Source organism: Mus pahari, chromosome 14, assembly GCF_900095145.1.
Source record: "Mus pahari chromosome 14, PAHARI_EIJ_v1.1, whole genome shotgun sequence".
NCBI lineage: Eukaryota > Metazoa > Chordata > Mammalia > Rodentia > Muridae > Mus > Mus pahari.
The window spans coordinates 22,614,860-22,632,613 of record NC_034603.1 but is presented as its reverse complement, the minus strand read 5'-3'; the positions used below and the strand labels follow the sequence as shown (position 1 = coordinate 22,632,613).

General features: G+C 37.3%; 1 protein-coding gene across 10 annotated transcripts in view; it reads right to left on the bottom strand.

Annotated features, from left to right (window-relative positions):
• The window catches only part of Rapgef6 (Rap guanine nucleotide exchange factor 6), a 172,188-nt gene that overhangs the window by 79,431 nt on the left and 75,003 nt on the right, over positions 1–17,754 (bottom strand). For all 10 annotated transcript variants that reach the window (XR_002381016.2, XM_021212287.2, XM_021212288.2 and 7 more), the window contains 2 exons: positions 11,220–11,351; positions 1,758–1,935 (listed from right to left, as the gene is read on the bottom strand). Coding sequence is in view for 9 of the 10 variants with exons in the window: in XM_021212287.2 (XP_021067946.1) it covers positions 1,758–1,935; positions 11,220–11,351 (310 nt within the window). In the remaining variant the exon portion in view is untranslated. The remainder of the gene's footprint in view (positions 1–1,757; positions 1,936–11,219; positions 11,352–17,754) is intronic.

Genomic DNA, 17,754 nt, shown 5'->3' with positions numbered 1-17,754 from the left:
GACCTGACACCCATATCTGACCTCCACAGCGCTGCACACATATGTACAGACATATATGCAGGCAAAATAGCTATCAAATAAAAATATTTTTTAAAAACCTAGTTAATTTAGTAGGTTATATGTGTACACATACACATGTATAAACTGTATATATATTTACCGTTGCATTATATACTGGTATATGGAAAGATATCATTCAAAACAGTCAGAGAACCAGGAAACCACAAAGGTTCAAACAAAGCCGTAGCATACTTGCCTAGCTGGAGATGTCACTTGACTGGTGGTACAGTTTAGTGCTGTACTTTGATCTAACAGATTTGCAAAAACCCTTTTGTCTATTACTTTTAGTATAGAATTTTCTTTTTCTTAATTCTATTGGTAATATCAGTCAGTAAATTAGGGATAACTAAAGTGATGTATAGCTCATGATTTGTTAAATCAACTAGTTAACTAGTTTTACTAAAAATTTACTATTTTTACTAAATGTTTATGGGTTTCTGAGGCTATTTTTGATTAAAAACACGTTAAGTAATAAAGATAAAAATAAGAGAAACTTATATACACACATATCTGCAATAAGATAAACAAGCTTCAATAAAAATAGCCATACAAAGAAGGCATACTCTCATAGGTAATTGGAATTCATAAAATGTATAGTGTCTGTGTGGATGTTTACAGCACAAGTCTAAACAGTGGTTATTTAACAATATTCTATCTTTATAATGGCTGACAATATACAAAAATATACTGGCCATTGCTAATAAAAGTTATAATTTTCATTAACATCAACTTCTAATATGAACAGCAAAAAGATAATAAAAAATCCAAGATAAAATCATAAATGAACAGTAGCAATATGTAACTGACTCAAAGTAAACTTAGTTCCTTAATGATATATCACCATCTTTAGATTCAATTTTTCAATTAAAAACATATTATCTAACTGTAAGAAATTAAGAAATACAGAAAAAGCTTTATCTATAATTTTAATGAGGGTACATTAATGAGGGTACACAAATGAGGGTAACTGAAATATATTTGAAATTGATTTAAAAATTACTTAATAGACTTGAGGTACTACTCTAGTGAGTCTTATGAACATGAAGATAAAAATCAGTAAAATGAAATCAACATTTTTATTTTATAAACACTCACAGCAAGTCTCAACAATGGCTCTCAATGATGCCAATGTCCAGGGATAGTCTTCACAAATACTCTCTCAGGTGTGCATGGTGTAATGGTTATGGCAGAAGGAATGACAGTCACAAAAGACACTAGGGCATCTATCTACCTTACTCACCCTGGACTACCCACATCAGAGATCTATTGTAAGTTGTTAGGGTGAATAAGCAGGCTACAAAGAAGACTACATGACATGGAACTGAGAGGTCTTGTGCCAGACAGAAGTCTCATGAGTAATCATCTTGGACTTAAGATTTTCACACACTCTGGTGAAGACTCAGGTGACTGGAGTCTGCAGGTAAACTCTAAGATTCTAAGCTATTATTATCTAGCTAAGTTGTTCTTGAATTCCCAACCAACAAAGACTATGAAATAATAAATGTATATTATTTTAAGAAGTTATGTTTTGGTTCAAGATGTTATGTGGCAACAGATTATTTTGCATATAAGGTTAAAAATGTTTATGTGAACAGAATGATTTCTTCTCTCTCTCTCCCTCTCCCCCCCCCCTCTTTCTTTGTTAAGATGGTTTTTCTGAGGAGCTCTGGTTGGCCTCAAATGTATATATTTCTTACCAACGTCATCATCAGTTTTGTCTGCGGGTTCCTTTTCAAGACACTCCCGAACAAGATCTCGACCCTGCAGTGGATCTGTTCGATCAATCTCTTCTTCCTCTTCCTCTTCCTCCTCAGAATCAACAGGTCCTTCTGGAAGACGTGTTAAATCTACATCTCCTACTTCACTCTCTGTAGCCTACAGAAAGAAATTTCAACCACAACTTTGGAAACGTATCAATGCTAGATATCGTAGGAACTAGGAAGCTTCAAAAACTACCATTCACAGAAGGTGAAAATGTCTTTCCAAAAGTAAAAACTGATTAGAATATTTTTAACATTATGCTCCTGATCTATACTGTAAATGAAAAGACATGAATATTAAGAGTTATAGTAAACAGTGAGTTGAGCACAGGAATTCCATAATAATGAAATAAGCAATCACAATGAGTAGCAGTGGAGATTATGACAGCTTCATCTAAGGTCTTGCATGCTTTTTGCCCCGTTTCATAGTCAGTTATTCTCTTACTAATCCCCTTTCCTGAGCCCAAAGATTCAGGGAACATCACAGAAGAGAAGGCAGAAGGAACATAAGAGCCTGAAGATGGGGACAAGTGCTCTGAAATAATTCCTTTGTATACAACATGCTGCACTCATGAACTCATAGCAACTGTAGTTATCCACATAAGACCTATATAAGATCAAGGAAGTTTAAAACATCTAGCATAATATGACACGGTTATTTAAAAGTACTTTGGAATAAAATTAAGTCAGTATAAAAAAAAACAAAACTCCATTATAGAGTTGCTCCCGAGGCCCCAGTCGTAGCTGAGGATCTATAAAGAAGGGGTAGAAAAGTCACTTTTCTATGAGGGGCAGACACTGGCAGGTTCCTTGTGCTGCAGTAGGACGTATAAATATGTGTGTACGTGACCATCAATACAAGTTTCAAAGAGTTAAAAATAGGAACAAAGCTAAAAATGAACAGGAAGAGTAGAGGCAGGGAAATGGGAAGGAGAACTCTTGAGTAAGAGAAGCAGAATCAGAAAGAGCAAAGAAGCAACAGAAATACAACATACTGGACAAAGAAAGAGTGCCAGCAACAGGATCACAGAGAAGAATGGAGGAAAAACAGGTAAGCCATAGGACACAAAATGACCTTAGAGACAGGCACGAAAGAGAGCCCTATCTGCAAGTACAGCCTCCCTGCTGTCAGAACTGCTTCCACATTGTCTCTGTGGACCAGCATATTAATCTTCTGGCCTTTGTTAATTCACATTAGGGCTCAGATGACAACTCAGTCTTGCTTTATGCACAATTGATAGTGCCTTTGGATTCCTCTTTAAGTAGTTAATAATCCAGAATGAATATACAAAAAGCGCCTTTAAGACTAGAAAAGGTGGCTGCTAACAGTCTGCTGCTATGGCCTGGACCATTATCCTCTTTTCCTTCTTGAGACAGGGTTTCATGTGGCCCAGATGGGCCTTGACCTGTATCCAAGAATGCCCTTAAACTTCTGATCTTCCTTTGGCCATTTAGGATTATAGGTGTGTGTCCCTATGCTCAGATAATAAAGTGCTAAGATTGAACCCAATGGTAAGCACTCTACTAACTGGGCTACATACACTTCCTTTTCAACAGCACTAGGCATTAAATACAGGGCCACCCAAGGTTCCCTTAGCCGAGGCATACCCCCAGATCCTAAAATGTTTTTAAAAAGTTATTTATTTATTTATGAATATTAGTGGTGCTCTGTCTTCATGAACACCAGAAAAGGGAATCATATACCATTACAAATGGCTGTGAGCTACCATGTAGGTGCTAGAAATTGGACTCAGGATTTCTGGAAGAGCAGCCAGTGCTCTTAACCATTGCACTATCTCTCCAGCCCATAAAAATTTTAACTATTTTTATTATATGTATATGAATGTTTTGGCTACATGTATTGTAAGTAAACTGCATGTGTGCCTGGTGCCCACAGAGGCCAGAAAAGGACATCTAATTCCCTGGCACTGGGGTTCCAGATGGTTGTGAGCTGCTATATGGAGCTAGGAACCAAAACCACAAGTGCTCTTACACGGAACCATCTCTCCAACATGCTAAAAATTCTTAATAGAAAGAAATCTTAGCTTCAAGATGATGGTGATGGAAGGTGGAGCCTTTGAGCAGCTAAAAACTCATAAAGTTATTAGAATCCCCATGAATGGGTAGTACCCTCATGGGTAGTACTATAAGAGGCCAAAGGGAGCTCATCTAACTTTTCTTCCATATGAGGAAATAGCTGGATGGTGCCATCTACAGATCAGAAAGAGGTCTTTCACAGGATAGCAAATTTGTCATTACTGTAATTTGGAATTTCCAGCATCTAAAACCATGAGAAGTGAATTTCTACTGTTTGTGAGCTATCCGGTACATGGCATTTTTTTTTTTTCTTTTTGAAACAGCAGCTTGAATGGACTATGATAGTATCTCAGATACACTATCCTATTCTGTAACCACCATGTACTTTAAAGCAAAAATAAGGACTCTCATTAAGGATTACATAAACTGTAAAATGAATAGATGAATAAATTTAACTATATGTGGTGGCTCACGCTTACAATCCCAACATACGAAAACTGAATCCCTGAGTTCTAGACCAGCCCAGGGTAACACTGGCGAGTGGCATGGTTAAGAGAGTAAATATGAAGACTCAAATGGAAGAGATGGACAATGGTTGACTAAAAGGAGCAGAATCATCACAAGATTAGAATGACAATATCAAGAGATGGTAGGAGACTCACTTTTGTAGGATAGTTAGCAAACTGAGCCAGCCCTAGACAGATCATTAAAAAGATTATGATAAGTATGTTAAACACAGGGGTCTAGTAGGACAAGGATTAAACCTCTTTTGGTTTTCCTTTCCTGTCACATGTACTTTGTACATACAATGCGGTGAGTACAAGCTGACTCTACAATGAGTTGGCCTTCACCAAATAAACCATCAGAGAAGATCCCTTTCCTGTTTGCAACTAAACATGAAGCTACAGTAAAAGGTGCCACACGTTTAATGAAAATGTTATACGAACTTGTTATAAAAACCACATTTTAAAATTGAGGTTTAAGTGTTAAGCCAGCACTACATATTTTCAATGATTTTCCTTTTAGCATTATCATGTCCAGGACCCCTTTTCAGGGACCATTCAGCTTTTAAGCTCATCTTTGTCTTCTTGGTCCAACAAGAATTTTGTGCAATGAAATCTTCCACAATTCTGCAGTCCAGGATAGCCCTGTCCATTTTTCTCCTCTGCCTTACAGGCCAACATTTTAGTTAGCAGAGATAGTTTGCCATTTTCCTTGAAACCAATACAGGTATTTACTTCAAATATTATTCACCTTGAACTTTTTTCTAGATTACTTCTAAGTGTCCAAACACAAAAGAAATAATATCAGTAAAAACATAAACTCCCATCTGCATACATTTATTCTCACAATACAAACCGCCAAGCTTACAAGATACCATTACACACAAAACACCAAAAACACAGCTGAGAAAAAGCATGCTGAGGGACTAGCATGTATTCTGCCATGACATGAGTCTCTAGCATGTACAGACTCTGGAGTGCTGTAGAAAACTAATGGAATACAGAACCAGATGGCAGATGGTAGTGGGAAGTGAAAGGCTTGGAATTTGTAGTTTGGTAAGAGTGAAGCACTGAAATTTCATTAATAAGAGTACTATTTAAGCCATCACATTCTTGCAATTTGTTTCAAGTAAGAGTTTAAATTAAATGGCACAGTATGTGGGTAGTGGGTAACTTTTTGTATTTGTATATTTTTCTTAGGATTAATACTACAGATTAAACCCCAGGACCTTGTACATACCAGGCAAGCACTCCACTGTCAGATCACAAATTCTCTAGCTGCCTTTCTCTTCCAGAAACGAGGCCACAGCTCAGAGCAGCTCAGCCTCTGGTCAGACCTGGTAAGGAAGCATGCTGTGCAGCTCTTCTACTTCTCCCAGCTACAAGCTGCATTTATGTTCTGCCTAGTGCCTACCTTCGAGCTTCAGTATGAAGCTTGTCTACCCTGTTAAAAAGAGAATCTAAAAGAATCAGCGCCCCCATCCTTCCCCCTCCTCTCTGGATTTGAAGTACAGGTTCTCTCGCATCCCTCCTCACTTTCGGGAACCCAGTCATGCTCTACAGCACGGTAGTTATAGCTGATTACAGCTTTTCTCAGGATCTGAAGAAAAGTCCTCCTCTTCTCCACAGGCTCTACAATGCTTCCTATGGTCTGATATATATATATATTTTTTCCTTGTCTAATGTTCTTTCATTTTAAGGCTTGATAATGCTCCTTTATACCCCATGGTCATGGGGGTGGGAATCCTTCCTCTCTCCTGATCATATCCCTTTCTGAAGGAAAATTTTGCGCCAGCTCCTTTTTGCAAATCTACATTTTTAAGTAACATCTAAAACTGAGTGACAGCCCTATTGAACAGATGATATTCCTAACAGAAAACTGGTGGCTAAAGAACCTTTAGTAGAACAAAGCTAATTGGGAAAGGGGGAAAAAAAAAAGAAGCTCTAATAGAGATATGGTACCAAAGTCTGGTAACATGGTAACGTGAGTTGAAAGTTAAGGGATTTTTCACAAGTCTGTTTCTTTTTCCATGCAGATGGGGGATGAATGGCTTTGTGCCTTGGATTACGTAAGAGTGAGTTAAGACAAATGCCTAGAGAGACAGCACTATAGTTAAGAGCATACACATATTACTCTTCCAGAGGACTTGAATTTGGTTCCCAGCACCTAAGTTGCTTGGAACAACCAGTAAGTCAAGATCAAGGGGATCTAATGTAATGCCTATTTCTGGCTTCCAGGTGCACTACATTCAAGTACACAACCCATACATAGGGACACATTTTGTTTTTTAAACAAATCAAAAAATTTTTTAAAAGGACAAATGTTTTTGTTCAAGAGCTATTGCTTTACAATTAGCTGTTAAATAAGACTAAAGTTAATAGAAAAAAGGATCTAGAAAGAAGTACTGCATATTCTCCTGTACATTCTTGAAAGATATATAAACACTCTAAGAACATTCTAGCATTTTAATGGATATATTGAGCTAAAAGTTAAGATAATCTGATAAAAACATTCACCCTGGAACCTTACTTGTAATCTTCTTTTTAAACAGTGGGAAATGTTTTTGTTTCTTTAAGCCTTTTTGTTTCTTTAAGGCTTTTGTTTTTAAACCAAAATAAAAAAAAAAATTCAAAAGGCAGCAGTGCCTAAGAGTATAGCCTCATACTTGGCTACACAGTGCTTCTAGCATAGTACTAAACCCAACTCTCCAAAGTAAAATACTTGCATCATTTCACAAGACTCTGTATAGTTAAGTGCTAAGTGTTCACATCTAAAAGCCTTCAAAACCTGGAATATTTACAACCACACAATTTAACAGTTGTTGGTTCAGTTATCAGCAATATTCATGTCTGACAAAATAGTATATTCATAGTTTTAACAAGTATCCCTCTAAAGGTAGTCCTGGCACCAGTACTAATGTTTAACCTTTCTTACCTCTGTTTTATTCCCTAAGCTCTTTTATACACACACATGCTCAGGCATGCACACGCAGGCACGCACAAAATATTTTCTAAATATTTCTTATGCTACACATGGATTCTTATTAAAATCTTATAATTTTTTGAGGTCTACTTTATTATTCTGTTCTAGTTTATCTTTTAGTAGATGTTCCTTTAATTGTTCCACACACATTTTAAAATTATTGTTAAGTTTATTCCATTTAAGGCATAACATATAAGAATACCCTCTACTTTTATCTTTGTTGGCCTATTTTGCTTTGTTTTATGGCACGTCACATACATTAATCACCAACTTGATATAATCTAGAATTATTTGGGAAAAGAGTTTCACTGCGGGACTATCCATATCAGGTTGACCTATGAGAATGTCTCCAGAGGGCTATCTTGATTCTGCTGAAGTGAGAAGACCTGACCAGAATTCTGACTGTGTTAAGGGTAGAGAAAGAAGTCCAGCACACACATGCATCTGTTAACTCATTGTTCTTTGCTCTTGACTAGAGATGAAATTTGACTAGTTGTTTCAAGTTCCTGCTGCATTGACTTCTCCACAATGCTGCGCTGCAAAACTGGAATTGTAAGCAAACATACCCTTTCCTCTAAGCTGCTTTTGTCAAGATATGTTTCTTTTAAAGATTTATTTATTTATTTATTTATTATATGTAAGTACACTGTAGCTGTCCTCAGATACTCCAGAAGAGGGCGTCAGATCTTGTTACGGATGGCTATGAGCCACCATGTGGTTGCTGGGATTTGAACTCCGGACCTTTGGAAGAGCAGTCGGGTGCTCTTACCCACTGAGCCATCTCACCAGCCCTCAAGATATGTTTCTATTTCTAGGCAATTGCCTTAAAAGTTAGCTGAGTAAGGGTCTGATAATTTCTACCTTAACTGGCCTCTCTTAATAGATCTTTCTTTATCTTACACTTCTGCATTTTGGGTTTAGCACTACCACAATTTTCTTCTGCTTTAAATTTTTGAGTAACTGTTGTTTCTAGAATTTCAATGTCTATATCTTTTTACTTGTTTATTCTGTAAATTTACTAAAACTTACCACTATCTTACTGTGTAATTTACAAATTTCAAAGCACCCCCCCCTTTTTTTAGTTATAAAGATTCTATTTAACACAACATTTTGGAGATGCTAAACAGTAAAGGAAGAACACAGATTGGTTTTTGTAAGGATGGGGATCAGGAGAGGAAATGAATACAAACAAGCCTAAAATGCTTTCATATCCTATGCTAATTTCTCATATTAAAGAGGGTAAACTTTGTTATATGTAAACAATCACTAATGACCATGAAACATAGGCACATGATTAGTGATATAGGAAGCTGAACTGATCACATGGAACTGAATTATGAAGTATGTTCTTCAATACTCTGTAATATGGTTAGCCAGTAAGATGTCTACCTATATTTCGACTAATTATAAAGAAAATAGCTAAAAGGCAACAAAACTGCAGACTGCTATTGATGCATGGAAGTCTGCAAGCAGGGTAGTCACATAGAGGGACATGATCTGGCAATACAAGACTTGCAACTAACACTAAGAGGCAAGCAAGCTACAATCAGTGCAGGATCTCAGGCATTCTTCCAGCATCTTGGAAGAGGTACCAGTTGTATACAACCCATCCTTGAGTACACAGCGATGCACTGACTTGAATAAATAATATTTTCACCACCCCTGCATTCTTTCTGTTACAACTATCAGGGCTTTGCTTCTTGCCTAAAAAAGGCATTCATATCTATCTTAGAAATAGAATATCCCAGTGAAATCAGGTGCCTATAGTTTGTCAGAAACATATCTTTGCTTACTGTTTCTCTTAGCAAGGCATACATTCCCAAGTATTGAGAGAAAAGTACAGCTACAACATTCCATTTGATTGTTTTAGAATTAGCCTTCTTCAGTATTCCTTTGTGAAACAACACAGAAGCAGAGAAACCACAGCTCTAACAGAGTTTTAGATGCAACAACATATATAGTTCTTCCATAATGTACTTCCTTTTTGAGAGGCAAAATATACTAACCCCATCAATGACTAAAGATATGGAGCAGGTAACTAAGAGTTACTGTATTGTTTTGACTTTCTTTGTTAAATTCCTTACAGTATTTCTACAGAAGAGAAAGGATAAATTCTTTGGTTATAAATATTATAAAAAGGCAAACAGGAAGTTTTTTGCATGTGTGTGTGTGTGTGTGTGTGTATGCATGCATTAAAGTGTGACATCAGAACTGAGATGGGCTGTAAATCTAAACTAAGTATGAAAAAAAAAATCTAAACTAAGTATGTGCAACGAAACTCAGCACAATATTGAAATATTACTTAAATGACAAAATAATATTTAGATATTCCATGTTAAATAAAATCTATCACTAAAGTTGATTTTATGTTTCCTTTTAGATGACTACTGAAAAGCTTAAATTAGACATGTAGCTTACATTAAATATCTACTAGTCAGCCCAGTAACACAAAATGTATCTGTCTTAGTCAGGGTTTCTATTCCTGCACAAACATCATGACCAAGAAGCAAATTGGGGAGGAAAGGGTTTATTCAGCTTATACTTTCACGCTGATGTTCATCACCAAAGGAAGTCAGGATTGGAACTCACACAGGGCAGGAAGCAGGAGCTGATGCAGAGGCCATGGAGAGATGTTACTTAATGGCTTTCTTCCCCTGTCTTGCGCAGCTTGCTTTCTTACAGAACCCAAGACTACCAGCCCAGAGATGGTACTACCCACAATGGGTCCCCCTCCTTGATCAGTAACTGAGAAAATTCTCCACAGTTGGATCTCATGGAGGCACTTCTCCAACTGAAGCTCCTTTCTCTGTGATAACTCCAACCTGTGTCAAGATGACACATAAACCAGACAGTAGTATCTGAATTCTTAACTAAACCAACCATTAATATTGCATCTCCAGTTATTTACTACCACTGGGCTTCAGGTCAAAAGGCCTTACATCTAGGAAACTGCCTTAGACACCCTACACTAAGACAAGATCACACTCTACCGTGAAGACCTAACAAATCAGTACTAGCCCAAGCCAAATTTGAATTTAATCTAGTAGGATGTGCAAAAATTCTCTTACTTTGTAACGATTCCCAGAACCCTCTTTTTATTATAAGAATCACTTGGGGGGAAAAAAAACAGCTTATTTAGTTCGGGAATTTTCTGTAAAGCTTTAAAAATGGAAGAGTCTATAAGTACACTCCCTATTTAACTTTCTATTTCACTAAGGTCACACAGGACAAGTTTCACAATACAAATGCAACCCTGCCTTTCTTCATAAATTTTACTTATAGACAACTTTTACAATTATAATTAAAAAAAAAAAAAATCAGTCCTTTCACAAGTGTAAGCTGTTGTTTCAAAAACCTTCTTTGAACCCAGGCATGAGCCTGTAACCCAACTCTCAGGAGGCTGAGGTAGGAAGATTGAAAATTTCAAGTTAGCCTAGGTTACAGGGAAACATTCTGTTTCACAAAAACAAAACCCACAAACTTTTCCCTTAACTAGGGCAAGCATTCTATCATATGGAATCAACTGGATAAAAGAAATAATCAGGCTGACAAATGTGACAACATATTAAGCATACTTTGCTAAAAATCTTACACTTGAGTTTCACAAGTAAATTAAAAGATACACGATCTTCTAGAGCAGTGGTTCTCAACCTTCCTAATGCTGTGACCCTTTATTATTTTGACCCCAACCATAAAATTTTCATTGCTACTTTATAACTGTACCTTTCCTACTATTATGAATTTTAATGTAAACATCTGTGCTCTCTGATGGCCTTAGGAAACTCCTATGAAAGGTTGCTGGATCTAGAGGATAAGCAGAGGGTATTTTGCAGAATCAAAAAGTCCATATGCACAGTACCCAGCTTAAGGTATTACCTGATAGATATCGGATAAACTGCTGCTCCCAGAGTCACTGGCAATGCTACAGCCAGACTGACTAGAAGACACATGAGTCACCTGTGGATGAGGGTTGTCTGTGAGGTGCATCTTGGTAAGATCAGCTGGAAGCTGAAGGAGAAAAGAACTTGAGTTATTCTGAATGCCAAACTTTACTTATTAGAGAGTTCTTGACATAATGTATTTTTTAAAACAAAAAATAGCTTTAAATGTCAAGAAGAGAAAACAAATCATACACACTGTACAAGATTTAAAAGTATTCACAATCTTTGTTCTTAACATTGTACTATGCTGTAGTTAGCTCCTGAAAAAATTTATTAGTGATTGCAATTATCCAATGAATGCCTTTGTTAAGTGCAGAGATACAAGAATAGAAAAGACATGGCAAAATGGCTCAGTGGGTGAAGGTGCTTGTCTACAAAATGGCTCTCTGGATTCACAGTAGAGAGAACCAACTCCTACAAGTTGTCCTTCATCTTCACATGCTCATTATAGCATGTCCAAGTGCACACACAAATAAATAAAATGTAATTAGAAATAAAAAGTAAATGACTCTACCACTTTATCTTTAATATATGACTAATCTTATCAAGGACACAGATTATACAATGTATCTCATACTGTGAAATAAAACAGGTATCTCATCAGTAATATTATGGAAGTTAAGACAAGAAATAATTCTCTATGCTCCAAAGCAGTTAATGTTTTGAGTAAGAGATAAGATCATTCACTATCCATATAATTTCTCTTCAATTTTCTATTCAGGACCATTAAGTAAACCTAAAATTTGAAGTAAGTTTTCTTGTTGTATATACTCAATGTATTCTATATCTATTTTAAGAGAAAATGATCAAGTTTGGGTTCCACTATCTTAAGAATACAGACTACAGAAATTGCACTGACTAATTATACCATGAACTGCTGCTGGTGGGTTAAGTAATTGAGACAAACACTGCTGAAAGAAAAACAACATACAACATAGTATCAGAATGTGCAAGGAAAAAATGAACCATAAATAGAAAGACTAATGTATAATCCAACTTCTACAGGGAACCAAAATGTTAAAATTCACAAAAACAAAGAATAAAATGGTGGGTACTAGAGGCTGGGAGCTGGAGAACTGTACAAAGTTTCAGTTATACAAAATGACTGAATTGCAGTCACAGATTACACAGCACAAGTAACAATCATTGTAAAAATATATTATACATTTCCAAAAACTAAGAAAAGATTTTAAATGTTCTAGCTGAGAAGAAATATTTTATATGACGAGCAGGCTAACTAGCCTTGATCTGGTCATCTCACAGTATGCAAACGTAGCAAAACCTCATCACAAACACAATTATTTTTCAATAAAAGAAAACTTAAAGGTGAAAATAACAGTGGAAGATGAAGTCACACTCATGTTGTGAAATGTTAGTGCAAATCTCTTTCCAACAAAAAGATGTGTTAAGAAATGTCACCTACAGTGTGCATACTGAGAACATAATCCAAAATTATAGAATATGCATTCTTTAAGGCAGACATCAAATATTTATAAGAATCAGACAAGGCTGAAAAATACAATTAAAATCATACAGAGAACATTCAGTACTCATGTGCAAAGGCAGAAAGAAGTAACAAAAAATAGAAATGATCACATATTGGGGAATTATAAAATAACCTCTCAACAACCTATAAATCAATACCATCCTATTAGCAACAAGACAATATCTGAACCAAATAAATGCTACATATTAGAAGGAGATTAAAGTCATCAATTAGATGGGTGTGGTGGCACACACCTGTCTTCCTAGTACACAGGAGGTGGAGACAGGATCAAGAGAGGCAGAGATAGGCAGATTCTTAGAGCCAGCTGGCTAGTTAGCTAGTAGTCTATCCAAAACAGCCAGGTAGGGTTCTCCTGACCCTATCTCAAGAGAGTAAGGCAGAAAACAACAAGGAATACACTAGATAATTTGCTCTGGCCTCAATGTGCATGAATGGTACCCCTAAACATCCACTACATAACTAACACACACACACACACACACACACACACACACACACACACACACACACACACACACAAACACACACACACACACACACACACAGGATTCCTACACAAAGGAAGATCAAGGAGGTGTAATCAACCAAAGTCAGAGAACAAGGCTGCAGATTAAGCCTGGTAATACAGTGTACTGAGAAATCGTAAACCCTACCAATCTCTGAAAAGCAGTGATTTTTATTCTTCTTACTCTGAGGAACTGAGGCAGCACAACTGAGCAGTATGCATAGTTTCATATTCAAATAAGCAGTGGAGCATGGTTTCAAAAATCGGGCTACTTGATTTTAGCATCACATAATGCTGTATTTTATGCTAGGAACACAGGTAGTGACACAAAGATGAAGACACAAGCATGATGTGAACACCACACAGAAATCTCCTGAACCTCTTTAGAGAAGAGAATAGGTATGAGGAGACAGTGACTGCAGCTAACACTTGCATGTTCCTTAGGTGGTTCATTTGAGAACCATAGCAAATGCATTCTATATGCCTTTACACAGATGTTCTGATAGGAGAATGAGACCAAATGAGGCAGATGTTTCATGACATTAAGCTGAAGTTTGTTTACTTTGTAAGAATCAAAATAGAAAAATTTTATTCCTTTTCTTCATGATCAAGTCTGAATTAATAGTTGACCTTTCGTCAGCAAGCTCAATTTATTTACTCCTAATCCTTCTAATCCAGTAAAGCTCTGCAGAATGTCTTGTGTGTCAGTCTCTGTCATGTATATTCTATATCTGGACTTGTGTGGTCTGCTGAAGATCATGCGTTTTTTATAAAGACATTCAGGAAGGAAGATGTCTTGACTACAAACATTACAGAAGTATAAAGGCTGACTGTTGCTGACTGGATAAACAGAAGACTTAAGGTCTCCACAGGTACAGACAACCTTTTGAAAGAAACAGCCTAAAGGCTCAGATATCAGGATTCCTTTGTTGTTCCGCTTTACCATTTATCTAAACATTGTGACATCACTTAAGTTAAGATAGCAAGAAAAACAGCTAGAACTATTAATCTTGCTAGCAACCAGAAAAACAAATACTACAGCTAGAACTATTAATCTTGCTAGCAACCAGAAAAACAAATACTTATTTTCTTCCAGAAAGAAAAAAAAAATCTAAGAAAGCAAGTTGTGTATTTACATGATAGTCTATGAAATACTCATTTGGCTTTCACCCATGTTTCTTGGCTCACAGTTCCCTTCCAGAGGCAGGCCATAGAAACCAGGTTTTTCTCTTCCACAAGACAGGTCACAAAATTAATCTTCCCTTATCTTTTTTCCTTGAAGGTGGTTATAAATTCTCCGACCCCCTGTCTGATATATAGTAAGACTCCCACTAAGGATTCTCCTCCCTAATCTTGAGGACAGACTTTTGCTAGGTCTCCCTTTCCAGTCTTTGAGAAGTAGATCTGACTTTTTCTGCACAATCTTATTACTGTGTGGCTATCCCAACTTTAATCATGCCCATGAAATGACGTCTCTATAAAAACCCCAAAGCAGTGCCATGTGCAGTGGCTCATGACTTTGTCTGTTTGTTTTGTTTTTCGAGACAGGGTTTCTCTGTGTAGCCCTGGCTGTCCTGGAACTCACTTTGTAGACCAGGCTGGCCTCAAATTCAGAAATCTGCCTGCCTCTGCCTCCCAAGTGCTGGGATTAAAGGCGTGAGCCACCACGCCTGGCTGGTTCATTACTTTAATCCCAGCACTTGGGAGGCAGAGACAGGTGGATCTCTGAGTTTGAGGCCAGCCTGGTTACAGGACAACTCTGATATACACAGAGAAACTATCTATTAAAAAAAAAACAAAAAAACAAAAACAACCCCAAACCCCCAAAACATGTTTTAAAAGTTTCTATATTGCTGAACACAGGGAAGACCCAGGAGGATGTCAGGGGAAGTCACAGAAGTTCCATGTTCCTTGGCTTACGCATCTCTCAAACTGAAGCCTTTGTAATATCCTTCTTAACTAAATAATAAATTTATGTCTTTGAGTTCTATGAGCTATTGAGGCAAAGCAAGTAAACCCTAACAGTGGGATTTAAGAACCCTGATTTATAGGTGATTAAGCAGAAAAAAAAGGGTAAAATAATCTGGGGCTTACAAGGCATGATACAGTCCTGGGACCCAAAGCCTCAGTCCGAGATCTGAGCTATCTGCAGGTGGATAGTGTCAGGAGACACTCAAAAGGTCCACAGTATGGAGTGATTTCTTGCTTGGTCTATGGGGGAAACTAATGTTGTGGCTATTTGATCACACTGTGAGCCCCGAGATTATGTTATTTACTGAAAATACCTGTTTCTAGTTGTGGTGTGGCTCGGCACTTAGCACACACCTCTATTAATCCCTCTGGCTGGAATACAGACATGCCCTTAATACACACATTTAATCCAAACAATAAAAGTAAAGTTAGTTTGTAGAAGGAAGCACCCAAGTTTCAAAGTGATGTCTAGTTGAGTTGCAGACAAAGTGACAATTCAGAGAAAGATCTGACAGATAGGATATGCCCAACTCTCAAGAGAGCAGACAGGAAAAAAGATTCTACTTAAGAGAGCACCACAGAAAAGAAAGGAGGAAGGAATAGGCAGTTTTGTTGGGACAGTTATAGAGAGACAGGTTGCAGAGAGAGAGAACAACTTAGACACAGGTAAAGATAGAACAAGCCAGAGAGAATGAGAAGGAGCCAGATTAGAACAGATTGCTAGAATTAGTTTGAGGTCAGGCAAAGCAATTCAAGACAGGCAGAGAAGCAAGATTGAATCAGTCAGCTTGGAGAAGAGTTTTGAGTCAGAACAGCTGAGTTGAATCAGAAAGAACTAGAAAGGGTGAGCTTATTCGGCACCAAGTCTCAGAGGCTGAAAACATTCTAGGCCTGGGTAAGACTGTACAGAGGCTTCCAGGGTTAGGCCTAGGTTAAATGCAATCCTCAGAGCGAGCAATTACAACAGACGAATACAAGTTACTTTTACACCCTACTTCTGACATCTGCTTTTAGTTAGTTTCAATATCTTTAGAATAGCCAAGACCAAGAAAGGAAGAAAAAAAAAAAACATGTTATTCTCATAAGCTGTTCAGAGTATAATTGGTACAGCCATTTTGGAGAATAATTTGGGGAAATAACTGTTATATTAACAAATAGAAGAAAACATTTAAATTATATAAACCAGGCTGTTGAAACAATTCAGCAAGTAAAGGAAACTGCTGACAAGCCTGATGATCTGAGTTCCATCTCCAGGGCCCATATGATACAAGTTATTCTCTAACTTCCATCCACCTGTGGTACATTTATGCCACCCCCAACACACATAATAAATAATATATAATAAAATTAAAAGCATAGCCTTATGGCTCTTAGAATACCTACCATAAAGCAAATAGGTACACAAAGACAAATGCATTACAAACTATCTGACACTTGGTGGAGAAAAACAAGAGAGTAGTCATTATCAACCTATTCTGGAATGGAGTTGCTTCTCAGTGTCCTTGGTGGACTGATTTCTAGACCATCCCTTCAAACACTAGAATTGACAAATGCTCTAGTCTCCTCCAAAATAGAAGAAAATTGTTGTATCTACATATAAGCCATTCACATTTCCTATGTATTTTGAGTGAGTCTGTTTTGCCTGTATGCATGTTATGTGTGACTGACATATGTAAACTTAGTACCTACAGAACAGATCAAAGTCTCAGGTCCTCTGGAACTAGAGCTATGAATGTTATGTGAGACACTATGTGGGTGCTGGAAACTGGCTTGCATCCTCTGCAAGAGCAGTAAGTGCACTTAATCATTAAGCTATCCTTCTAACCTCTTTCCACTGCATTTTAAATCACCTTTAGACGATTTACAAGATCTAACACAACATAATGCTATGCAAAGGCTGTTAATGGCCTGTAAAGTTATTTAGGAATTGCCGGGAGCCATGGCCTCAGCCATGGCCTTGTGGATGTTTTCTAGCTTACACAAACAATCCTGAGAGAACATTCGTGGTCATAACAGTAAGAATGTTTATGGGAAAAGAGGACACTGTGACCGTTGGTTCCAGGAGCTGGAAGAACTGGCGCCCAACGTGAGGCCTGAACCCACGATCCTGAGATTAAGAGTTTTATGCTCTACCCACTGAGCAAACCGGGCCCTTCGTTGATCTTCCTTTCCTCTTGAGCTACATGTGGTCCGTGAGTTGTATTGTGCCTAATATCCACTTATCAGTGAGCACATACCGTGTGTGTTCTTTTGTAACTGAGTTACCTCACTCAGGATGATGTTTTTTAGATCCATCCATTTGCCTGCGAATTTCATGAAGTATCTGAGTAGTATTCCACAGTGTAAATGTACCACATTTTCTGTATTCATTCTCTGTTGAAGGACATCTGGGTTGTTTCCAGCTTCTGGTTATTATAAATAAGGCTGCTATGAACATAGTGGAGTAGGTGTCCTTATTACATGTTGGAGCATCTTCTGGGTATATGC